General features: G+C 41.0%; 2 protein-coding genes across 2 annotated transcripts; both read left to right on the top strand.

Moving 5' to 3' along the window:
* Positions 1-1490: 1490 nt before the first annotated feature.
* On the top strand, positions 1491-5363 carry rpl14 (ribosomal protein L14). The gene is made up of 6 exons (XM_023428583.2): positions 1491-1566; positions 2128-2229; positions 2321-2415; positions 2988-3087; positions 4385-4438; positions 5268-5363. Exons 1-6 carry the CDS (start codon positions 1564-1566, stop codon positions 5325-5327), a joined length of 414 nt encoding a protein of 137 aa, XP_023284351.1. The 5' UTR covers positions 1491-1563; the 3' UTR covers positions 5328-5363.
* A 2654-nt stretch (positions 5364-8017) lies between these two features.
* LOC111671463 (SNF-related serine/threonine-protein kinase-like) lies at positions 8018-26093 on the top strand. Its single transcript, XM_023428553.2, has 8 exons — positions 8018-8262; positions 11773-12147; positions 12599-12817; positions 14746-14992; positions 20088-20229; positions 21787-21999; positions 22348-22482; positions 23299-26093. Exons 2-8 carry the CDS (start codon positions 12025-12027, stop codon positions 24602-24604), a joined length of 2385 nt encoding a protein of 794 aa, XP_023284321.1. The 5' UTR covers positions 8018-8262; positions 11773-12024; the 3' UTR covers positions 24605-26093.
* The last annotated feature ends 89 nt before the right edge of the window (positions 26094-26182 follow it).

Raw genomic sequence — 26182 nt, forward strand, 5'->3', positions numbered from 1 at the left:
TGTCCTGGAGGGGGAGCTGTGGCGGTGACACTGGCTGCACATGTAACACTCCGGGAAGATTTTGGACTTTCTCCTCACCTAAAAAATCCCAGTTTGTCTGTTTAATCTAGTCTCCTACATTTATTTTCACCACATTTCTAATTTAAATGTCTTTTCTTTTTCTTTTTCTTTCTTTTTTTTTTAACTATTTAATGCTCAATGTGTTTGATGTTCACTTTAAATTAAATAAATATGTTTTAATAAGTTAAAAATATTGTTTGAATGTGTCAATTGTATATTTAAATGTGTTAAAAACATATAGGCATTCAGTTTTATTTTGAAAACGATGAAATTCTTTTCAACAACCATATCAGGTATGGATCGAACCAGTCTACACACGTATATTCAGTTTGTTTTGCCAGGTATCAGGTGGCTCCATGTGATCCATGTGATAGGTTATTGGCTGAATAAACGCCTATCTGTAGATGTTTGCTTGGGCTGTCAACATATTCACATTTCTATTTATTTTTTGAGACCGAGTGTACAAACCTATTGATGAGGTTGTTCAGAGTGCGACACCTGCTGGTCATTTTTGTGCTTACTATGGGTTATATAGAGTCTATGGTTATATACCTTTTTTTCTGTTGAGAGGTGTTGAGAACAGACTTTACTGTCCACAATAAAAATAATATATATATACAATAAATATGCCATTATCTTCACTCGCTTTCATTTCATATTCAAAACAGATACGGTCACTCAGCTGCGCATGAACAGGCCAGACAAGATTGTTGTAATACTTTATAATCTATTCATCAGCAGAGTATATAAAAAATGAAAGCGGTACATTCATTTGATATGAAAAACACCTATCGTCATTGTAGGTCATAAAAACAAAAATATGTTAGGAGAAAACCTAAAGAACGACCAGTTTCTGTTTTCTGCCTCTGTCAAAAAACAAAAGGATAAAACATACTGGTCCTTCTACTATAAATATGCCATTATCTTCACTCGCTACCATGACTAGTCTAAAAACTATGTTGACATGGAGGCTAGTTGTTGCAACCAAAGCAACCATGTTGCTATAACATGCTGGGAATAAGTGGCAAAATAAAGTTACAGCAAACGCCAAGTCAAGTCGTCGAGTATGACAGAAAATAATCATGCAGAGTTGAGGAAGTAAAAGTAAAGACAAGTTCAAGTAAATGTAAGCAGTCCCTAAGGTTTGCTAATTTTAAATGCACTTGTATAGCCATTACCAACACAACATTAATATAAATCGTTCCTTTCTTCTCTGTTAGAGGTTCATTTTTGCTTAACTCTGTGGTATTCCACAGTGTCAGTGAAGGCAACATGAGAAAGTTTTTGTCTGGTGGTCTGGTGCATATTTTGCATCGTATTCAAATTACTTTGTCCACAGCTTCAACATAGTAGCTTATTTTTTTTTAATACCGACGGGCTTTATTAAGACGCTCATGCAATAATATAGAATCTACACCGACTGCGCATGCGCATCCAGTTGGCGGAAGCCGTATGTGCGGCAGGCGGAAGCTCTAACGTCCTTTCTGCTCCCGGACTGCCATCATGGTGAGTTCGCCATGAGGGTTTTGGCATTTCCAAGTCGAATTTCTTTACATAAATCTCACTGATCTGGAACAATAAGAGTCGTGTGTGTTGGTAACACACCAATACGCATATTTGTGGAGTGTTTGATACAGTCACGCACGTTTTAAGTTTTAAAGTAGGGTGTATAAGATGTCGGCTCTTGCGCCGCAATACAACGTGGTCTTTCAGGCTGAGAGGGCCGAGAACTGCTCGGTGAAGCTAACCCGTTTCACTTGTTTTGTCTTCACAACACCGACTGAAAACGCGCGTTTACGACGTTGTTCAGCCTAAAAACACGTAATGTCCAGTGTTCAATGTAGTCCCATTTTTGTGAAGTCGTTAGCTTTAGCATTGGCTAGTTAACGTTAGCTAGTCGAAGCATTATCAACTGTTGCTGTCCATTGCTCCAAGCCCGGGAGCTCCACAGCCTCCACACTGACCTGCTCGGTTGTCCCAGATAAAGAAGCTGTCTCGTGTTGTGTGTCTGCCAGACAACGTTTCAATTTTTTTTTTTGACGTGCTGTTGCCCGGTGTCTTTCTCAGGTGTTCAAGCGTTTCGTTGAGATCGGCCGTGTTGCCTACATCTCTTTCGGACCCCATGCTGGCAAGCTGGTGGCCATCGTAGATGTCATCGACCAAAATAGGGTGAGTGCTCCTTTACACAGTGTATTGATAAGTGTTAGCCATGCTTTCAACTTGATGATATTGATTGTTTCTTGTGCCCCGTGTTTTCCAGGCTCTAGTTGATGGTCCCTGCACAGGGGTGAAGAGGCAAGCCATGCCCTTCAAGTGTATGCAGCTCACAGACTATGTCATCAAAGTACCCCACAGGTGAGTAGGAACAATGGTCAGATCATGCCACCAAAAATCTTGCAAAAGACATCATCTGAATGAATGTAGGGACGTATGTATAAGAGCTTATCTGTGAATATCTTTGTCCTGTCCTATCATTTTGACCTTTTTTTAAGATTCAACTAAGATTTGTTGAATGCATTTTATTTATTTATTTATTTTTTAGATCAGGACACCCATTAAAAAGAGAACGTCTACTCACCTGTTTCTACCATTCTACATACAAATTTGTTCATCTGTTAAAAAATCTTTTTAAAGCTTCAGTCATTACGAACAACACAGCTTGCAAAAATGAGAAGACCAACTGCAGTCACAATATCTCACATGATGGTTTTATCATTGTGCTCAAGGGTAGATTTAGACTCCAAATATGTACCTTGGTGCATTCATTTACCTTGAATGCAATGCCATCGTTTAACAGCTATGAACAGGACCTGAGAGGTCCAACATGAGTCTTTTTGCTGTAGTTGTTGTAGAAACGTGTTTTATATGTGATGCAACATTAATGGGTGGCTCTATTGTCAGTACTTACTGTATGCTATGGTTCACAGTGCCCGCCAGAAGTTTGTGAGGAGAGCCTGGGAGAAGGCCCAAGTCAACGAGAAGTGGGAACAAAGCAGCTGGGCCAAGAAGATCGAGGCAAGACAGAAGGTAAAGGCTTTGTTTTAGCTTCTAGACATTATGAACATGTGCGTTTGATCCCAGAGGGTTTTATTTTAGAGTGCAGAGAGAACAGTCACACTTGTTAGCATGGGATGTATTATGTTTTTTTAAGACACGATACAGCTGTTACTTGAAATTTTTTAGTTGTTGGAGGGTTTTGGTCATACAGGATCTTACTGTTATTTATTTGACTGCAGATTAACTTTATTATTCTGTAAACTGTAGGTAAAAATGTTAATATTATTTTGGGGGAATGAGTATACACTGGGATTTTGTTGCCAAACATAGCATCAGTGTTTCTTATATTGTTGTTCTAAGCCAAAGTAGTCATGGGGACAAAAGTTGACGATGGATAGGTGAGGATATGAACTTCTATCTCACCTGAGTGAGTAATCTCAGCTCGGGTGGTATTTAGCACAGGTAAAGGATTGCACACTCCTAAAACCTGACCACCGCAGTGGTGGTTTTTACCAGATGGAAACTGGTGAAAGCTGCAAACTAATTTTTGAACCCAGTACACAATGTGCAACCAGCTGATATATATCACTTTAGCGTTTGATGGCAGCAGCATTTGCATTACCTCACACGTTCCCAACCCTAATAATTCCTGACTTCTCAGGGAAAAGACAGGTTTTCTGTTCTTCCCTAGCATTGCTGTCTGTTACTTTATTTATGAAGCAAATGTTTGTGTGAGGCTGATCAGTCACTGTCAGTTGTTGGACAGAGCCTGACAGGTCCTGATAGCTTCTAGTCTTTTGTGATTAATTTAGGTGCTAGATGAAAGTAAAAGCGTGCTAAACATCTGACCCGTGATGTGTGAAATACTGCCTCTGCTCTTTTTGCCATAAGGTTGTTTCCTAAATGTGTTAATTTCTCAATGTTTTGAGAGGCAGTGATTTATTTAGAGAAGGCAACCCACCGCTTCCTCCACAGCAATAGTAAACTTTGCACAGGTTAACACATCTTTTTCATTGAAAGTGTGTAGTACTGGTTGCCACCACTTATAAACTGACCTTAATGATAATTGCATACATCCCAACATATCTTCAAAATAGTAAAATTAGTTAAACTATACCTTAATACACCTGTCCCTCAGTAAGAAACATCACAGCGGCTGGCAGTGGACAGATTCAATGCTTCCAGCTCTTGGGTTGTGTAACTGCAGCACAGCCACTGTTCATTGCCTCTATGACAAAGTATCCAGAACTTGACTTGGGCTTTAAGACAAAAAAAGTAAACCACCCAGGTTATATCACTGACCTTATCTTCTCGGTTATCTTTGCAGAGGGCCAAAATGTCTGACTTTGACCGCTACAAGGTGACGAAGGCCAAGAGGATGGTAAGTGCAACAGAAACACAAATCACTTGTTCGGGCGACTTTAATTTATACAAGATCAATAAGCTGAGTCCTGGTTTAATACAAACAAGTGAGAGGAGAACATCCTCAAAAACATACTCTGAAAATTTGTAAAGGAAGAAAAAGTGCTTATGTCTTTACACAACCGTTATTCCTCAATAATTTTAAATAATTTGTACCATTTCTTAACTTGTTTGCCATGTTGAAATAATTGGCAGTATGTTTACTCTTCTTCCCTGTTGATATCGATGCTTTAACCGTTCTTAACGATTCGGTTTCTAATCTTTTCTGAGCTTTGTCAGCATTAGCTGTTGCAACAACAAAACTAAGCCCCCATGAGCAAATTAATTGGTTTTCTGTAGTTGAATATAAGAAAGTGCTGTGTTGGCATAATGTAGTTATATCCACTTTGAGAGCATGAGTGGTTTAGAGAGGCCAGCTCTCAAACAGACCCTGACTTGCACTAACTTGCACTGTGAGAAAAAGCCTGTTAAACTGGTGTTGGATACAGCTCTGTTGAATGTGATCAGTGTCAGTGCCTTTTCACAGATTGCTGACTAAACGGCTGCAGCCAATAATTTTAATGATTGGTGGGTTCGATTTAATTGCGCCAGTGAGCGAGCGTTGGTAATAGTGGCATTGTCTCTGCTCATTCTTTTGGCAGGCAAATGAGAAGTGATTCATTTTCCAAGCTGCGGCCAGTGACACTTGAGTTTAAAGTGTCCATTACTCCGTGTGAAGCGTGGTGACCCTGCAACAGTCACTGAGGATTTTTTTTTAATTAACAAACTTTTTCTCTTTGTTTCTGCAGAGGAACAAAATCATCAAGCATGAGGTGAAGAAGCTCCAGAAGGAGGCAGCAAAGAAGTGAACAGTTTTCACAAAATAAACTTCCTGTTCAATTGTTCATCTGAGTTCTCTTTTCTATGGCAACGTGACAAAACATGTAATGGCTCAATTAGAGGTTTTTCCACTATTGGTGTCATGTACTATGAATAAACTGTTCAATATGAACTTCCTGAGAATCACATTTCTGGAAAAATGACATAATATATTTAAGTTAAGAATAATGGAGAATGTATTCTTTGAACTAACACTTTCCTCTGAGTGATAAGTGATATTTTGTGACTCACATCAGAGTCAGTAGCTGCACCTGTGCCTCGTTGGACCTGGTGTCTGCAGAACTGAAGTTGCTCGTATTTCCCTCGGGGTTAAAACCTTGGACCTGTTCTCTGCTGGATTTCTATTCAAACAGTTTTACTGAGCAGCTGGCTTCACATAGATTCAACGTTGAATTAGTTGTTGCTCACTTTAACAATCCTGAAACCGAAGATTTTGTAGTATCCACAGATATTTTGTAATTTAAAACAAAAGAACAGTAATTAAAAAATAAACCTGGGAAAAGGGTTTCTCTTACCCTATCCCATCCATTAAACTTCTCTATCTTTTCATATATTTATATAATACTTTGAAATACTACAAAGGTGCAAAATATAGTTTGTCTTCTACCTTCAAGCTGCAGCGTTTTTCATTTTAAGATTCTTTTATATATTTTTAAAACACATCGAATCTTGTATAAGTGAGGATTATAGATACTCTCATCCGGACACATTTAATCAGAATAAAATACGAGGCATAAAGAATATAATGGCAATTGGTGAAGATGGGTCACCTTGATATGGCCTAGAAGCTTGTATAAAGGGGCCCAGTCACATTTCAATGTTTGAGACAGCAGTTTTCTTCCAGTATGTGTGTGTGGATGTAGAAAGATCTACTTCGCATTGTGTTTATTACCTACTTTGCTCTGCCTAACTTCGTCTTGGCCTATGACTTAATTTCACCAGGATTTAGGATTGATTTACAATCCACACAAAAATGATCTACACTACAGCCCTGGTAGCACTTTCATTAGAAGCGTGAGTCATTTTTTCCCAATTTGAAATCAAATGGGAAATTCATATATAAAGCAAAGTAAAACAAAATAAGATTCCAGTATTTTTGTTTTGTTTTGAGCTAAGAACACTTTTCTTATGCAACCACTAGATGGCAGTCTCAGCTAATAGCAGAGCTTGACCTCTTTGTCTTTCTACTTAAAATGAGCAGAAAATCCAAGGTAATAGCCTTTCAGATGTCTAGGTAGTTCCCTGAATACAAAGCTGTTTCCTCTGTGCGGTAAATACTTTGGGAAGTTGTTAACTTCCTGCTTGTGGCAATGGGAGGAAATTAATAATTACCTAAATAAACAGGTGCCACTTAAATATACCGTGCTGCTTATCACCAATGGCCTTAACTTGAATCAGTTGATTATTAAATAATCTTAAAGCAGAGCAGAGACAAACCAGCACGGTGGGAGATCCTGTCACCAGCCAAACAGGTTCTACTTCACATCCCAGAGAGGAACATGTAAATATTACACAACAACACACTTGAACATTGCCCAGCTGGTTTAGTGCAGAGAACAGTGACATACAGTTGATGCCAGCACGCCTCCCATCTCACCACCACTCACCAGGCATTGGATTCCTTCCTGGCAGCCTGAGAAATGAAGGCTGAGGATGGGTGAGGGGTGCAGGAGGCCTGCGGGCCAACTCACTCAGTGGCCTGACCGACAGCTTGCCTGGGTTTTATATAGGAAGTCTAAGAGCTGATAATGACCCATTGTTCCTTTGTAGCCTGAGCCATGTAATAAAAATATCAATTTTATCTTTCATCCTCACAATTATTTTGTGTCAAATGCATTAAAATATGACCCCAACATGGACGCGGGTCAACTACAGAGAGATAATATATTTAGTGTTATTATCACGGGGCCTGATAAACACGCTTTTCTCTGAGCATAGTTCTGACGTCAAAGATGAATGGTACAGAAGCGCAGTGATGATAGATCTGTCATTCGGCAATAACGATACCGGAACACGGGTGAATATTCCATCAAAATAAAAGCACAATATATTACACTCTCCCCATTTTACGTCGTGTAAGCATACACTGTGAACCATAAAAAGAGGAGTGAGAGAGAAAAACACAATCAAATAACGCATGTAGCGATAACAATTGTAATAATTTTAAAAAATATATATTTTGCGCGTTTTAATATTGAAAATCCATTTTTTTTTTCTTGGAGTAAAATATTAAAATGTTTTGATAACTCAGTCCGGGTTAATACATTTATTAAATAAAATGTAATTTATTGCGCTAAAATCCCTATATATATTTCCAAAGTATGTGAAATATAATATATTAAAATCTTAAAAGAAAAAAAAAAAAACACTTGCAAGCACATTGGCTATAATGTTTTTGTTAGGGAGATTGATTTTTAAAAAATGTGATAAATTGGTGAGGAAAGAAACCAAAATCCAAAGCATAATAATTATATGTTTTAAAACCGGTACATTCATCACTTCATCCATTAAATAATTACATTTCATAATTCAAGTCTCTTGAAATAGAGCTTTTACATTTTAAATATTCTACGCTTTTATTTTGAAAGGTTATTTCCTGTGTCAGCTGTTACCTGTGTTTCCTTGACGCAGCTGAAAGCGCAGGAGAGAGCGAGAGAGAGAGAGCGATAGAGAGAGGGGGAGGGAAAGAGAGAGGCTGAGTTGACAGTGTGACAGATTTACACGGGGACTCTTCGGAATAATCTGTGGCCGCTTCGCTGTCAGTCGGTACCGAGTGTTAAACTAACCGGCGGCGGAGTTCAGCCTCGTTTAAAACCCCGCAGCTCACCGGCCGGAGCCCCGCACACTCCCGCAGTTTTAAAGCGAACAGATAGGACGGCAGGCGCTACCTCAGATTCCTCTGTGGTAAGTAGGACTGGTTGTAGTGCATGCAGGCTGCTGGTGTGGGCCCGTGTAGTAAATATGTGTCAAGTTGGCGGGGCTCTGCTGGATTTAAGTGGGGGACTTTTTTTTTTCTTTAATGCGCATCCTTGGAGCGCATTTTAGCATGCTGCCCGTGTCTTCACAGCTTTCATATGTGTGCTGTTGGCGCAGGCTGGTCTGCACTGTCATGTTATTGTGGATGCAGCCAGCAGGCATGTTGACAGTAGAGAGGGGGGGGGGGGTCCCATATGGGCTGTAGCACCTATGCAGTGAAAATATAACAAATACAGTGCAGGATGGTCATTTAGCAGCTTTAACACAACAATCCTTTGATACTCTGTTTAGTTGACAGTGTAGTAAGTGATGTATTTATTATACACATGATGCTACTCTTATGATACCCAGCCAGGGATTTAAAGTGTTCCTGTGGTACTGTGTAGTGAGTTTACAGTGACTTCCTGATGGTATCACCAACGTAGTACTACAGTAACTTCATACAGACTAGATAATGTAGTGTATGCTACAGTACTGAAGACGCTATAATATTCCTGGATTGTTCTTAAAAGGATTTACTATATCTATACAGCACCTCATGGTCCAGCTCTAACTCCTGTGGTATCACCATGATATTCTTCCAGTGATGCATAGTACTGTCATGTTTGTATTGTATTCTAGTAGCGTGCCTTATAGCATTGGTTCCCAACCTGGGAATCAGCATCCCTGCACAGGATGCAAGTAAATTCTGAGGGGTCATAAGGTTATTTTAATAGGAAGAAAACATATTTCTGATACTCAAAATTATCTTTAATCTGTGCTGTTTGTGGTATAATTTAAGACTTTTTTTTTTAAACTACTCAAACAAAACAAGGAGTCAAATGTTTTAAGTTTCAGAAGCTGTAAAAGTTGGGAAATCATTTTATTCAAATACAACCAGCTACTAAGTTTTTGTACGTGAAGTGTTAGACCTTACATGGATTAACACAGTCAGTGTGTTTGCTTGTGAACTAAGTTGGGTTACTTTCATTTACTGGTATCTTACTCAAATGTACCAGGAGAGTTGAGTTCCAGTTAACCAGATATTTGATAACTCCCACTTCATATCTTTAATCTCACAGGCCATGAGAGTGTAGCAGCTATTATAACAGGTCCTTGACCTCATATGTGTGTATGTGTGCTTTTGTGTGCACACACGCACCCTACCACTTCGTTAATCAATACGCTGCCGGCACCTTGAACAGTTATGCAACCAACGTCGAAGCATGCATGACTGGTACACTACTGTACTGTACCTAGGCATGGCACAGAGACTAGAGGTTTGGCAGGCCTGGTAATTAAAATACCAAACTGTATTTAACACCAAGTGCATTCTCTCAGCTTGTATTTTCATCCACCACCTGGTTTAAACTGCTAAAGTGATTACACTCAGTCTCTGTAGAGGTAAATAAGAGGTTTAGATTTAGACTATCAGATCAGTCATTCACCGCTGAGTAGATGTTAATACCCTGGTTTGACTGAGGCCAACACACCAGCTCATCACCACACCACAGCCCCTGTTGATCTCACCTAACCTGGCCTGTCAGCCTGACTAGTGTGCCAGAGCTGTGTGTGTGTGTGTGTGTGTGTGTGTGTGTGTGTGTGTGTGTGTGTGTGTGTGTGTGTGTGTGTGAGAGAGTGTGTGAGAGCATGAAAGCAGGCACAAGTGTGTGTGTGTGTGTATATGTCTCCTCTCATGGCTTCAGTTTTCTGAGGCATCAACACCTACATGTTGTCAGTGTCAGTGAGGCGAAGAGTTCAGCACAATTGAGATGACTTTTGTGTGTGTGTGTGTGTGTGTGTGTGTGTGTGTGTGTGTGAGAGAGAGAGAGAGAGAGAGCAGAGGCAGATAGAGATGTCAGACTCCTATTATAGGAAAAATGACTCACTCCTTTCTCACAGGTACAATCCTCCAACTGAGAATCACATAAAAACCCAAAAGAGCTCTTGAGGCTTTCATAGTTTCATTTAAGGAACCACAGACAGCTGGTGGGTTAGATATGTTTTATTTCTTCATCTTACTCTATCAGGTCATGCAGGTAGGCGTGCTCCCTGACAACAGTTATTTGGTTTCCTGTTGTCTCTGTGAATCCAGGTGAGTGGGACACACCTAGGCCGAGATCACCTCCAAGGAATGTTCTTTGCCTGTACATTTTGTTTTTTTTTTTGCCGTCTCTGTGCTCTTGGCACGCAGGTAGATTCTTGGAAGAGGAATGCCATGACTCCCCCAGAGGCACTGTTTCATAATCAGGGCTGTGAAGCAAAAGGCTGTGTGACGACAGTAGCTTCTGGTGAACAGAGGGAAGGGTCAGACATGTGAGCACGGTGGCATTTCAGATGAATTACTTTAGAATAGTACAGTTTTGTGCTCGACGGGGAAAAAATATCCACCAGTATGATCATGTAATATCGTATAATGTGAATAATGAATTTATTATCTAGAGCTGAAAAAACGTCATTTCATTGATTGAGAGAATGTTAGAAAATGAATTCAAACAAGAACATTACAACATTATGAGCTGGTTACAGGTTCTCAAATGTGTGAAATTTTTCTGGTTTTATATAATTTGGGACTATTGGTCTCAAAAAACTAGAGATATAACAACATCAACTTGGGTTATAAGAACTATTTTTGTTACCATTTCAGACCATTTCATGTAATAAACTATAATTGAATGATGGGAGAAAAATAAAAAATGTAATTGATAATAAAAGTAGTGGTTATTTGGAGCCCTAATAGAAACCATACTAATGTATTTCCCCCTTCTCCTTCAAAGCTCCGTTATTGAGCCAACAAACCTAATGCAATACTAGGGCTAGGGTGGAGGGTTAAGGGTAGTCTACAAAATAAAGTAGGTAATGTCTCAACTCTCGGTGTATTTATGCCACGGTCAAAACATACTCTGATCCAAAGCCAGTAATTGTCTCCAAATATCCATATAGAATAAATGAGAATGAAAAGAATAATTGATGATGTAGGGCATGTGTTGGGTTGCATACAGTTCAGGTACTATTAGTTTTAATTTAGCTTTTTAGTTTTAGTAGTAAATGATGGTTAGAAACTTTACCATGTGTTTGATTTCATAATTATAACAGATTTTATTGTTAAATGATAAGCTGCTATGATACGTTATTTTTAGTCACCACAGAAGCCTGGTTCTAGGATTGGCAATGTCGTGTCAATCCCCCCTTCGGTCCAGTCTGAAACACATCATATGTCATGACATTCATGATTGCCATTATCAGTTTAAACACAAGACATTCCCATCAGCCCTTGGATGTGCTTTTATATACATGCTAATTACCAAATGGTATCATGCTAACACTCTAAACTAAGATGTTGATCCTGGTAAACATCTTCATGTTAATGTTGTCATTGTAAGCATGTTAGCACTTTACTCAAAATGCCACTGAGTAAGAATTTAAGTTAAATTCCCTTTGTATCCTTTTCTCTCTCAGATCAAGAGAAGACAGGACTGAATTGAGGGGAGCACCGGCAGCGCAGCAGGTCAAAGCTCCATTACCGAACAGCAGGGGGGAACTTACCTTCAAATCTCTGGCACCTCGAGAAGACCCACAGCTGGCCCAGAATCAACCGAACCACCACCACAAACCTCACCCAACTTCAACCTACTCAGGGCGGGATGGAGAACTGACCGAGGACCGGCAGGCGACAGAAGGCAGCTCCCTCCTCCCCGTCCACGAGCAGCCATGGCGGGGCTCAAACGTCATCACGATGGGAAGATTGCTGGGCTGTATGACCTGGACAAGACTCTGGGCCGTGGGCACTTTGCTGTGGTCAAATTGGCTCGACATGTATTCACTGGGGAAAAGGTATGCTCGTCCATGTCTGTACATGCAAGAGCAATGCCTTTAATGCCAGGAATGTCCTCATACTTAACTATCTAGCATCAACATACTGTTGAAAATTTCAGCCTCGCCCTAAGAGACACATACCAAAGAAAGGTAATGAGAAAAATACTCGAGAGATTTGAGTAAAGTTTCTACGTAAGGCTTAAGTGGATTGACTTGCCAACATATGGTGTTGCTCTTGGCTCTTGTGAATGTTTTACTATCACATGATGGTCTCCATGTTGTTCCTAGAAATATTAGACTAAGCACTATACTGTACACTTCTAATGTTTTGCTTGATAATCATCAAAATATTATCTGTACTACACAACAGCAATTAACAGCTTCAGCCCAAAAGCATTTACGCCAGTGTTGCTGCCATTAGTATTATATATTATATATTATATTATATTATATTTATTTTGTTTTCCAGGTTGCGGTAAAGGTGATAGATAAGACTAAGCTGGATCCGGTGGCGCGGGGCCACCTTTTCCAGGAGGTGCGATGCATGAAGATGGTTCAACACCCCAACGTGGTGCGCCTCTACGAGGTCATCGACACGGCCACCAAGCTCTACCTCATCCTGGAGCTGGGAGACGGAGGAGACATGTACGACTGCATCATGAAACACGATGGAGGCCTCAGCGAAGAGGTGAGTGGGACTGTAGGCAACAGAGTGGCCATTCAGATTCATTGGCCTTGACTCAGTCTTTCAACAGAAGTGTCTTTAACTTATGAAGTCTCTTACCATCTTTAGGAGTGCTCTTTTATAGCTGCTCCTGACCTTGGGCTTGCCTTGAGATGAGGCAAGAGAAAGGAGATCAATAAAGCATCATATTACTATGAATTCTCCTTGAAATGGACAAGAATCACTGAAGATAAAATCTCTAGGGAGCAGAATTTAGATTCAGTTCTTTTGTTTGTATATAGTGGCGACTGTTTTGTGGAAATGCAGTGAAGGACAGGTAGTTAGAAGCTTACCAATGCAGCATACCAATTCTTTAAAGTTATTAAATTCCCAACACCTGAATGGCAAGTGTGTGAAATTGAAAGCTTTAATATTACAAATTAAAGAGGGTGAAACTCTGCAATGGCAATAGTTGCTTATTGCTGAGTCTTTATGTGCACTCACTACACAGCGAGGGAGAAAATAAGCAGGTTGAAGTTGGTTTTACTATAAAAAATATATTAGATTAGTTCATTTTTTGTGACTTCAGAGGAATATAAGATTTTGTGTAATATGCCTGTTCAATTTCTTTATTAAGAGTTAGATGAGAAGATTAATGCCACTCTGTTACGTACTGAGCTAACCAGAACGGTTAGCTTAACTTTAGCACAGACTGAAAACAGGGGTAAACAGTTAGCCTAGTATTTCCACAGGTAACAAAAAAACTCCACCTACCAGCACTTCTAAAGTTTACTTATTAACACGTTTTCATCTTGTTTGTTTAATCCGTACAAAAAACAAAGTGTGAAAACGATTTTTTTTCGGCAGCGGGAAACAAGCTGTGAAGATAACACTCACAGTTCATATAGCAAAGTTGTTAGCAAACATTAACTGGCAAAGAGCATGGCTTTTGCCATACAAATTCTGTATTAACAATAAAGTTAAACAAGTGCACATTAAAATTTTACACAATATATATGTAACTAATTTATACTTATCCAAAATTTTTAGATATTGGAAATAAATGTCGGTCTGTGATAACGAAACTGAATCTTTAATTCATCTCTTTTACCACTGCTCAAGTTCACCAACCTTTTGGACTCAGACTGAGAGATATATATTGTGTAAAACGAAATATAATAAGTAATGTAAAAAGTGTCATCACTTGTTTTGATCACAAAAACAAGGAAATGGAATTTATAGTTAACTTGTTGATTCTATTTGGCAAATTTCATATCCACAAATGCAGATTTGCAAAAACTTCCCCCAATTTTTTCAGATTTTCAATTGAATTTTTAGAATATATTAAAACACTACAGCTCTTAAACACAGCTAAATGTAACAAAACTGTCAAAATATATGAAGAACTATTCAAAGAGGAATAACCCCTTTTCCCCTTGTCATATATATTTTTTGTTTGTTTGTTTATTCATTGATTTTGTGTATGATTCTGAATTTTGCAATATACTTGTACTGTATTGTTTATTACCTACTCGATACTGTATCAGCACAGATTGAGATACTGAGCACCTGTCTGTATATTCTGCTCATTGTCGTTCCATAAAGTTAAGATAAAGTTAATAAATAAATAAATAAATAAAAGTTGTTAGCAAACAGTTGCTTATTTAGACATCCAGTGCTTATTGAGCAACATTTGCATTAGCATATGGAGTTTTCGGCATTGATAAAAATATCTGTCTGTTTAGCCACTGAATCCTTTTTCACTAGCTAGTTGCCAACTGTGTCTGTTTGTAGTGTTCAATGGGTTTTTAGAGCTTTTTTTGTAGAAAAACAGCAGCCTGCTGTGTCCGAAGACGATGCTACCACAGTGAAATAAAACAGCAAGATGACATAATGATGAGACTGATATGCTTTACTATTTCTAACTACTCTTTCTGTCTCTCATTCTCAAGGTGGCCAAGTGTTACTTTGCCCAAATTGTCCACGGCATCTCCTACTGTCACCGGCTACACGTGGTGCACAGGGACCTGAAGCCGGAAAACGTGGTGTTCTTTGAGAAGCAGGGCGTCGTCAAGCTCACCGACTTCGGCTTCAGCAACCGGTTTCAGCCCGGGAAAACGCTCAACACTTCTTGTGGTTCGCTGGCCTACTCCGCTCCTGAAATACTGCTGGGAGACGAGTATGACGCCCCTGCCGTGGGTGAGTCCGAAGAGCTGACAGCGAGTTCTGGGTTACACAGCGGGGAGATATCTATGGTGATAATCAAAGTGAGATAGTTATTGCAGCTTTTACCTTTACTGGAATGGGACACTGATTCAGCAGCAGAACGTACATGCTGTCCTCGACTGTATATCAGCCTGGTTAAGTGATGACCTATTGATAGCTCCGCATATTCTGGGACCTTACCATATAACCTACTGTACTTTGGATGGGCCCTGCAGAGTACTTGGCACACCAGCAGCTTTATCAGCCAGCTGATAGAAGGAGAGGAACTGCTCAGAGTTCACAGTGTGTCAGTGTATCAGTCAGTTTCGAAATTAAACTATAACTTAATCCACAGAATTGCAGTCCTACACCTGCAGTTCATTTTTGTCTGCAGTTTACTTTCATTGACAGTCGTGGCCTTTTCTGCGTGTAATAAAATCTGATATGAGATCAGGCCGAAATTGGTTTCCACAGCACTGTCTTCCTCTGTGGTTGCGACGTACACACACACCTCAAGCAGCCTCGCCGTCATTGTCACCGCCATCGATAGTGCCCCCCCCCCCAATCCACGCTGAGCTGCAGTTTATATATTAAATTACAATGTAATGGAAAAGAAATTAAATAGAAACGTGCACATTGAGGGGTGAAGGAGGGGAAAAGGGAGTGTGAAAAGATAGACAAGAGAAAAACAGACAGAGCAAAAAAAAAAAGCATCAGAAGTGCCTCTGTCTACCCAGAGGCCACTGCGTCAGAGCAAGGGAAGGGGGGAAAAAAATGCAGGAGCAAGAGAAGCATTTTCTATTTTTCTGACTGAGTGGATTTGCAGTGGCTATTTTGTTCTGTCTGCCTTCACTCTCTCACTCTCTCTTGTGCCAAGCAGATGAGCAGCTCCCAAATACTGAAAGTGGAATAATAACAGCCCCTGTTATTTGAGTGCATGTGTGTTTTTTATATGATTGTGTGAGTAGCTGGACGTGTGAGGTCACCTGTCCTGTTAAATCCTGTCTGAGCACTTGACCCAAATGATAAATCAGATGTTTGTGGACATTTTCAGTGCATATGTGTGTGTGTGTGTGTGTGTGTGTGTGTGTGTGTGTGTGTGTCCTGTCCTCTGAAGTGTTCACACTGCCTGTGCACTATTGTTCATTCAGCTGAGATGATGATGTTTTGATTGCGGGGATTATCCACCCAGCCGGGATGTAATATTGTGCGATTCTATCAGCAGTGCAGTTTGATGTGGAACAGGCTGAATGGAGGCCAACAGTCCTGACGTTCGGGGCTTTGAGGTAACCTGGCCTGGGATTACATTGCTGCCAAGGTACCTGCTGACAGTCTGTAGGGTGCTGGGTTTTGCTGGTGACGTGCCAGGTGGCGGCCAGCCTAGTTTGTTGCAGAGATAAAGAGGCTGTCCTCGCTCAGCTCTCTCAAGCCGGGCCTGTTTGGAGTTTGTTGCTCTTTTGAGGGAGTGCTGAAAATAATTTGAGATGAAAAGTGATCCAAAATAGAGAGGAGAACGTACGCACCCGTAGTCGGTCCTACAGAAGGAGCCAATTAGCAGGAGCTGAACAGTCCAAACTGCATAACAGCAAAGAAAAAGCTATTTATTAATACAAGGTGTCGCGTGTTTATCCCAGAATACAGATTTGACTTCTTCATCGCTCTCTCACATGCTTAGGTATCAGGGCTGATATGAATAATTATTTTCATTATTAATTAATCTGTTCGTTTGTTTTCATGTTTGATTATTTTGTTTATAAAAATGTCAAGAAATAACGAAATATGTCATCACACTTTCCCAGTTCCTGAAATTGCTTGTTTTGCTTGACCAAGAGTTCAAAACCTGAAGATAACTAGCAAATGGAGGTGGTGGATTTTTGGAGCTTAAAAAATTACATAAACAATTCATTTTTGAATAGATTTTCTGTCGATCAACTAGTCATTTAATCAACTAATCACGTCTGCTCTATTCAGGCTCACTTGTGAATGAACTAAAACTGCCGTCCCGTTCGGGGCCCTACATTGGACTTTCATTCACAGTGGAGACTCCAGCCTCTGATGGAAAGAAATAATTGGTTAAAGGAAAAGAGTGAATGACAGAATAATCAAACAAAAGTAAGAGAAAATCACAGATTTAACACGGTGCAGACATGTTTGTGCCTTTTTGTGAGCAGATGATGGACTAATAACGGCTATAAAACGATGCCTGCCTCCTTTTTTGTGCCTTTTGATGTTATGCAGTGTGGGCTCCCTCCTTGTTCGTCTCCAGTAAATGGAAAGTTAAATATAGATTTCTGCTTCCTCTTCAAGAAGCACAAGCTGCACTTAAAAAAAAATTAACTTACCTAATAGCAATTACAAAGAACATATCCTGGGCGCATGCATAATTCAGAGCATATCTGTGCATAATGAACATGCACAAGTTCTTTTTTTTTTTTTTTTTTAGAAAAAGAAATGCATAATGATCAGCAGGACAGGATGCTGAACGTGGCCCGGTTAGCCTGGGGGTTAACAGTGTCAAGACACAAGGGAGTCGTTGTTGGTTATCTCAGGGAAGCATTTGGTGTTTAAATGCAATGCAAGGCTGCAAAAAAAGAGGATGTTTACACTCCCAGCTGTCGACGCTAAGTAGCCGACGTCGTTAGCACAAGTGATGCTAATGTGCAGTGATGTGAACGGCGTTATCCAGAGATGTGTCAGCCATCTGGTTTATAAATAAAGTTATCGAGGAAGGAAGTTTGGTGGACCGCTGACGCAAGTAATGAGGGAGCAGGGTCATGGTTGCTAGGATACGTTGGCTAGGGGTAAGATGGTGGTGGGGACTGCAGGAGTGTTTGCTCCCTCCATCAGCAGGATGAGACGCTCCTTCACAGCCTCAGAGCAATAAATACTCGCCACCCACAGTAAACTGGCACATTTACTTTACCAGATTGAAATCTCCAGCGTATCCTGGCAAACTGAAGTGATATGAAGAAGCATGAAGACACATCACAGGGGTGTTGGGGACGATAAACCTTGTTTTCGAAGTCTTTAGTACACCAAGTTAAATGAGCACAAGGTCTGTTCAGGTAATAATTGATACATCAACTATAGCAGGGAATTAATTCTCCATTTCTGTCCTGCTTTTTGTATTCATAAGTATAACTGGATATTTGGCCTTTGCAGCTTTAGCCTCTGTGGCAGAACAAGCTTCATTATTTGAAAATCTACAGGTAATAAGACGCACAGTTTGTTTGACCAAACAGTGAAATCTGCAAAGTGCAGGGCAAAGATACAACAGGAGTAACCACACAGCAACAACAACAAAAAAGTAACTCAGAGATTAACACTAATCAGTATTTTTTTTAAATTACCAATTAAAAATTGTGGAGACAAACCACAGAGAATTATCGGCCAACTCTGCAGTTCCCCTCAGCTCTACAGAGCAATTTAGCATCTAGTTTAGCATCTTTAGCTTATTTTACAGCCCACAGCTTTATGGCTTGGGTTCATTCTTACTACTCTCATTAACCTCCAGCTGCAGGCAACTATTTTTCTGAGCAAAACAAGCTCTGATGAACGGTCTGCTGTGAACTACCTGCTCAGCACCAAACAGCAAACAGACACAGTTAGCAACAAGCTGGTGAACATCATGGAGCACATAGCAGCTAAAGAACCAAATATATTTACATGTTACAAAAGAGCTAAAAGGAGATTGAATGTTGGACATTGATGCTAATGTTGGTTTGCATCTGCTTGATGTGTAAATAAGCTACTGTTAGCTAATGTGTTTGCACCAACTACGTGAGAGCACATCAACACTGTGTTTACAGCTTGTTCCGCTGCCCCCTAGTGGACAAATAAAATCTACTAATGCAGCTTTAAAGTCACAGTGAAACCATAGTTAGAGCATCATTAGATTCTGTTATACAGTATATTCTCAGAGTGAAAACAAATATGTGGGAAGAGTGCTGCATAGTTACCGGAGGCCTCCACTCACACTTTCCTCACATGCACTGTTAGATCAGGGGGAGGAAGATGAGGGAGACTCGATTAAATGAGACTTCATCCACATTCTTTAGAAATTTTAAGTTTTCTGTAATTATCAGCTAGATACAACCTAATTGTCAATTACAGTTTTGTATGATGGATGGGGTAAGGTAGTAGCACCAAATCGCATTTGACCGGATAATTTCATTTTATTTTTTTATTTATGAGTTCAAGATGAGTTATTAAAAATATTTTAAGTTTTAACTGGAAGATAAAGACAGAGATTTCGATTTTTTTTTTTTTTTTTATATAACTGAACAATTATCAAGAGAACGTAATATATTTCGCTTTTTCTTTAAAGCAGAAGTGGCATACTGTAAATCAGCCCGTTTTTGCTGATACTCGATGAGAAAAGAAATAGTTAAGCTTCCTGTTTAATTTACATGCACTTTTTTTTTAAAGTGGTTGTGAAAAAGGGGTCAACATACTGACTGAGAAAGCGTGTGCTCTTACACTACTGGCTCTCTGCTCATAGTCAATACATGGCTGCAGAATGTGTGTCAGTGGACCATCCTGCTGACCAGAGCAGCAGTGAAAGCCTGGAGCAAAAAAGTTGCTCTTTTTTTTTTTTTCTCTTTCTTTTTCAAAATGGCTAATCGGACCGAGAGAACTGTTCCATAAAATTAGCATTTGTATGAAGCTTTGAGGGATGAACACGTTAACCCACTTTCCCAGGACTGTGAGTTTTGTGTGGGAGGGCATGCATGCGTGTTTATGTGTGAGCGGGACGCTGGCGGCAGGAAGCAGTGCAGAGCCTCATCCTTGGTTAGACAGATGTGTCCTAAGCTAGTACATATTTATGGAAATGGCTCTGATCGAATATGATTCATGCTTCATTTGAACTAGAGGGGAGATGGCTCTTGTTTTTTTCTATCTAGGTCACTAAGCAGAAAAGGCATACGTGCTTTACTCTGTTGGTCTGTCATGCTTATTTATTTATTTATTTATTTATTTATTTATTTTTACCATTTCTTCCTTAAAAAAAAAATTCACACTTTCCTCTCATATTATCTGCACACACTGGTGTGAGCCGGCAGCGTTCTCTCTCTCTGTGTCTCTGCAGATATATGGAGTCTTGGGGTGATCCTGTTCATGCTGGTCTGCGGTCAGCCCCCCTTCCAGGAGGCTAACGACAGCGAGACGCTCACTATGATCATGGACTGTAAATACACAGTGCCTCCACACATCTCCCATGCATGCAGAGAGTGAGTAATACACACACACACACACACACACACACACACACATACATCCCCTACACAGATGGACGGAGTACTCTGCAGGTGCTGCATATTTCATGTTTATAGATGTGTGAAGAAGAAAAGAGAGCGGTCTCTCCTCTGCTGCTCCTCGTTGTCCTGCTTTCACTCAGTGCTGCAGTCAGCTGCTCCGCCACAGATGCAGCGCTGCGTTAAGTGTATCTAATGCACCCTTTAAAATCGGCCCTCTATTTTTAACATTGTGAGGGTTTAACGACGCCTCGAAGCAGAGAAGGGCAAACTAGGCGCTGAATACATTTTGAATGGCTGTAGCTCTGAAAACACACTGCTTTTGGACATCATTAGGTTATGCTGACTTGCACACAGTACTTCAAATATTGACATTTCGGTCCCTATGGTGTTTGTTCCCACCCTTAAACAAACAGTATTTACAGTATTTCTTCCTATTTTGTGTGAAGTTAGAAGTTAGTTCATATAGCTTAACCGGACTGTGACAACAAATGTGAGATAACTTGTGTACAGGTGTTTCTATCCGGATAAAACTGGATTATCCCGAGTAGGGTTTGACTGTTCTGTACAGTATTTTTGCATTTAAGCTGCTGAGCTTTATATTTAAACATTTATCATGTCAGCAGAATTTTGGATCAATTCAACAAAAAGTTAAATAAACTGCCTTTTATTAAGGTACGAAACACTGACGAGACATTGTCAGATTTTAAAGAGAATTATGGTTTATCATAACCTGGGTCTTAATTTATTTAGTTTGACCATCATTTATGAAACATAGTCAGTTCAGGCAGAGCTCTGAAGTCACACTAGCATTAGCTGACAAGTAACAACCAATCCTATTCATGCAGGTTTACAGCAGAGTCATTATAATAATCCCAGTTTGCAACAACTTCTTTTTTCTCTTTTTCAAAGGTATTTCATGTCCGTTATTTCTATCAGTGACAACAACCTCACTATCATTATCTACCACTACCACTATTATTATTATTACAAGTTCTCAATGATGGAATTGGGGATGGGTGGTGGGAGAGGGCAAGAAACATGAACATCAAGACGATCATTCAAGTCATAAACAAGCCAACAGTTTATTTATTTTATCTAAACTCTTGAATTTGAAGGTGAAACTGAAAGTTAGCACATTGAAATGTTGGCAGTAGTCCCTCATTTTACAGCTTATGATTACAGGAAGTATGGTAGGTTAAAGTTTAACCAGGATGGGTGTTTACAGTGAACAGTTTGTGTAATAATTCTACTGTTCATGCTCATTTTCCCTTCCATATATGTGAATTTGGGTAACCTGGGGTTTCGTTAACAACCTGGCTGATCTTCTAGCGATGTTGTCACGTTCCTAAATCTCAAAAGCTACAGCAAAAATGAGGTGTGATAAACAGGAAAAACCTTTTCCAGATCATTCACTTATTACTTACCCCAAATACTAAAGGAATGGATTGTGTATCTAAATATTCCTACAGTAATGACCAGATGTTTCTTCAGTTTGTCCGTAACACTCATCTCCACCGTGACTCCCTCCAGTCTGATAGGCCATATGCTGCAGAGGGACCCCAAGAAACGAGCGACCCTGGAGCAGATCGAGGCCCATGACTGGCTCCAAGGTGTCGACCCTTCCCCGGCCACCAAGCTGTCCACCCCTTTGGTGTCCCATCGCAGCCTGTCGGAGGAGGAGCACGGCTCCATCATTCAACGCATGGTGCTGGGGGGCATCGCGGACCGAGACACCATAACTGAGTATGTGTCCCTTTATCTCACATACATGCATAAATTAAAACACACAGCTATTCTTTCCTGTATAATCTCCAAACATTCCTCACGGTTCACCAGACCAACTGAAGCTTAATTGAATGTCATCAACACTTTAATTGCCATTAACCACCAGCTGCCAATCTGTCCTGAGCTGTTGCCATGTCAAATTAAATCTCCACCCCCGTCACTTCCTTTTGACTCACGGTCAGGATTGGTTGCTGATCTGCTTGTTGATATGTGTGTGTGTGTGTGTGTGTGTGTGTGTGTGTGTACGCGTGTACTTCTGTGTGTGTGTTTTGGAATTCAAATCGATTTCTCTCTCAATCATCCCAGGGCTCTGGAGTCGAATCAGTACAACCACATCACAGCTACCTACTTCCTGCTGGCCGAGAGGATGCTGAGGGAGAGGCAAGAGAAGGAGCAACACAGCCAGACACGGTCACCCAGCCCCAGCAAGGCTCAGTTCAGGTATACACACACACACACACATCATTGTTTTACTATATTAACCCCTTACCCTAACCTTAACTATCACGACTGAATGCCTAACCCTAACCATGACCTAATTCTAACCCTAAAACAACGTCTTAACCTTTAAGATTTAAACTTCTGGTCCCCTATAATTATAGTGGGCTCCCGGTTTTCTGACCCCACAAATATAGTGACACTTGTCCAGCGACACACATACATGCACACACACAAACATTTCTTGACATAGACAGAGTGCTGCCTCTGCAGTGCTGTGTTCTGTCAGTCTCCTAAAAAAAACAAGTTTGACAGCAGATGGACAGCTTTTTTTTTTTTTGCTTTTTTTTTTGCAGAGAATGAAAGACAGACTCAGAATAGAAGAGACGTTTCAGATCAGCAGTATTACAGAGCTGTATCACCAAAAATATCTTGAAATAAAACAGCAAATGTCTCTCTTACTTTCTCTCTCTCTATATAGTGTGTGTATATATATATATATATATGTGTGTGTATATATATTTATATTCATATTTCATCCTCAGTATGCTCAGTACTTGACTGAAAGTGTGTGTAATACAAAAGTGTAATGTAATCTCATTAGTCTCAAGACCCTTGTAATAAGCTTATATTTAAAAAAAAAAAAATATATATATATATATAACTGTCGGTAAGAAGAATAGTTCAAAAGGATGGATCAATCAATGTTATGTCTGTACAGTGAATATGAAGCCACATCCAACAGCTGGTTAGCTTAGTTTAGCATAAAGACTAGAAACATCTTTCTTAACATTTGTCTGTGTGTTTAACCCTTTATAGGCAGTCCTGGCCCACAAGAGTGGATGTTCACCAGGATGTCAGTGATGGCTTGGGGGGTCCAACTATCTCCCACCCTGGGGGGCCACAGTCCCCAGCCCGTAGTGCTGAGAGCCTGCACAAAGGCCCCAGGCCCAAAACAGCTCTGCTGGACCTCGGCCAGCGGCAGGACAGCCACACCCCAGCATCGAGCCAGCAGCAGCCTGCACGACAGAACCAAGAGAGGGGGCTCAGGCCTCTTGCAAAGCCCCACTCCAACCCCATCAGGCTGAGCTCTCTGGCCTCCGTGGGCCCGTCTAAACCCCGTAGTCCCAGCCTTTTCAGTGTGGAAGAGGATGAGGAAGAAGACGGGGAGGAAGACAAATGTTTGCCCCCCTGTACTTTCCCTGCTCAGGTGGTGCTTCGTTGCAAAACCTCCTCCTCATCTATGTCTTCTGCTAATCGGCTGACGTCACGTATGAGCGCTCCAGTCCTGAACCAGATCCACGAGGAAGACAAAGAGGAGGAGGAGGACGATGAGGAGGAGGAGGAGGAAGAGAGAGAGCTGCATGGACTCGGTCTGCCCAAACCCAGCCTCTCCCTCTGTCTGAACTCTCGAACACCGTCACCATCAACACTCATGTCTTCACCTAAAACTGTAATAGCACCAGTCGCCACTTTCACCCCCAGCTCAGAAACTAGCGATGATGATACAGAAAGTCACCACATACCAGACACAGCGACTGCAGGTGGACAAGGGGATGAGAGAGAAGGGAGGAAAGAGGGTAGAGAGAGGAGGGGGGCAGGGCAGGGCAGTCCCTCCAACTGTGCCAGTCCTGGATCAGGTTCAGGCCAAGGCAAAGGCACAGCCAAAGCTCCCAGTGGCCTGGTGGAAAGCCTAAAGCTGATGAGCCTGTGCCTGAGCTCTCAGTTCCACAACCTGACGGGGGGAGGAGGGGGTGTCGGTGGTGGCAGTGGTGGAGGTGTTGGGGTAGACAACCAGGACCGTCCCATGTGGAGGATGTGCATGGGCGGCTCCACCGGTAGCCTGGACAAAGTCTCGCTCCTGGGTGGCCCTTCACCCAGGGGGAACCTGTACCAGCAGCCCCCACTGGGAGACGTATTGGCTGATCCGCTGCTGGAAGGCTCCTGCTCGGGCACCCTGAGGCTCGGAGAGCTGGACCTGGCCAGGGAGAACCACAGGAACATAAAGAACCGCGTGCTGCAGATGCCTCTGAGCGACAAGACTCTGTCCGTCAACATCCACCGCAGTCCCAAGGAGGGTCTGCTCTGCACCCCCACCCCACACAGCTGCTGCCAGGTCATCTAGAGCGCAGACAGCCGCGCCATCGGCTGCTGCACCTCCACACTCCTCCGCTTACATTCATACATCCTACTGCTTTTTTTTTTTTCTTCATTGACGTCACCACAGGCTCATGAGTTCACGTTATTTCTACATTTATTGCTGTTTGCGTTTGTTCAACACTCACGGTGGATGACTGGGAGAACGTCCAAATGCCAACCTTGCACATTTACAGACACAAAAAGTCTCCACGGAGGAGACTGGGTGCCACGCCAAGTATGTGAAGCACTTTAAGCAGATTAAAACGGGACACTAACGGGGACATTTTAAAATGCTGGTGTTTGAATAAGACACACACATTACATATGGAAACAAATCCAGGAGGTGCTCACATCCTTGCTCCCACACACTTTGTATATACTGTACGTACACAATGTTCACACCTACATCACTCTAATAAGCTGATACAGGGGAGTGCTGATGAGCTGACGAATTTTAGTATCATGTTTCATATGGTCTTCTGTTGTACTTTGATGCTGTTTTTTTTAAATATAATTTTTTAAATTATTTTTTGAGACAATCATTTTATCAGTTTTTTTATTCTGACTGAAAGAGTTTAGTTATGACTGTTTTCATTCAGATGAAGACAAATAACAGGGTGAAAATGGACAGCAGCACTTGAGTATGACGGTGGCACTCGGTATTTTGTAGTCTATCACTGTTTTATTTTTCTATCTCAAACGTGCTCTGCAGAGAGAAAACGCACACTCACTTGTCAAGTCTCTGCAGTCACACGGCAGAGTTTGTACATATGTGAATAACCTCCTAGCAGTACTCTGTACCTGTAGTATTGACTGTAAAGTTGCATTGCAGTAGAAACCTGAATACTAGATCCTTATCCATCATTATTCTTCACTCCTACTGGATATTCAAGGTTTTGGTTGAACCCAGAGCTGGAAATGTGTTTGATGGCTGAAAAAGAAACATCAAGACGGATTTAAAATCTCCACTGACACATAAGTAAATTATTACACGTGTAACGGCAGCTCTTTTAAGTTCAAAATGGCCCTCACATCATGATCAGTGGTGGGGAAAAAAATCATTACTGGGTGGAACCCAAACCATGTACATCCTGTAGCTTTCCAGGATCACTGTAGCCACTGTTGTAGCGTACTCCAAGACAAAAACAACAAAGGGGTTTCAATAGAAAATAACAACACCGCCCCTTCAAGTATCGGTCTGTGTAACTGGATGTGTGACCCAACCCTAGTGGCATATATAACTTGACAGTGCATGTGTTTTGCTGTAGCAACCTTATTCTTAACCCACGGAGGTCAAACCACCTGCTGTATCTACCTAAGTAAGAGATTCAAATGGTCACTTTACTGTAGCCTCACAGCAATACCAGCGACTGCAAAATGTACAACAAAAATGGATGTGCCATAAAATCTGTCTTGAGCATATTGTACTGTATGTATATGATAGAGATCTATTAAAATAAAATGATGTGAAGTCATCTCACCCTTCCATTTCTTTTTACCAATCCACATTTTATAGATTTGTGCACAGGTTTAGAGACACTAGGGTGAGGGACTGCGCAGCCAT

Source organism: Seriola lalandi, unplaced genomic scaffold (assembly GCF_002814215.2).
Source record: "Seriola lalandi dorsalis isolate HSWRI2012SDOR001 ecotype SW California unplaced genomic scaffold, Sedor1 jcf7180002054879, whole genome shotgun sequence".
Taxonomy (NCBI): domain Eukaryota; kingdom Metazoa; phylum Chordata; class Actinopteri; order Carangiformes; family Carangidae; genus Seriola; species Seriola lalandi.

Excerpts from the sequence above, each read along its gene's own strand:
- rpl14 (XM_023428583.2), top strand. Across the intron at positions 2,416-2,987 it reads GTCATCAAAGTACCCCACAG|TGCCCGCCAGAAGTTTGTGA; the intron begins GTGAGTAGGAAC and ends TATGGTTCACAG. Across the intron at positions 3,088-4,384 it reads AGATCGAGGCAAGACAGAAG|AGGGCCAAAATGTCTGACTT; the intron begins GTAAAGGCTTTG and ends TTATCTTTGCAG.
- LOC111671463 (XM_023428553.2), top strand. The coding sequence starts at position 12,025 with ATGGCGGGGCTCAAACGTCATCACGATGGGAAGATTGCTGGGCTGTAT. Across the intron at positions 12,818-14,745 it reads ATGGAGGCCTCAGCGAAGAG|GTGGCCAAGTGTTACTTTGC; the intron begins GTGAGTGGGACT and ends CTCATTCTCAAG. Across the intron at positions 20,230-21,786 it reads ATCTCCCATGCATGCAGAGA|TCTGATAGGCCATATGCTGC; the intron begins GTGAGTAATACA and ends GACTCCCTCCAG.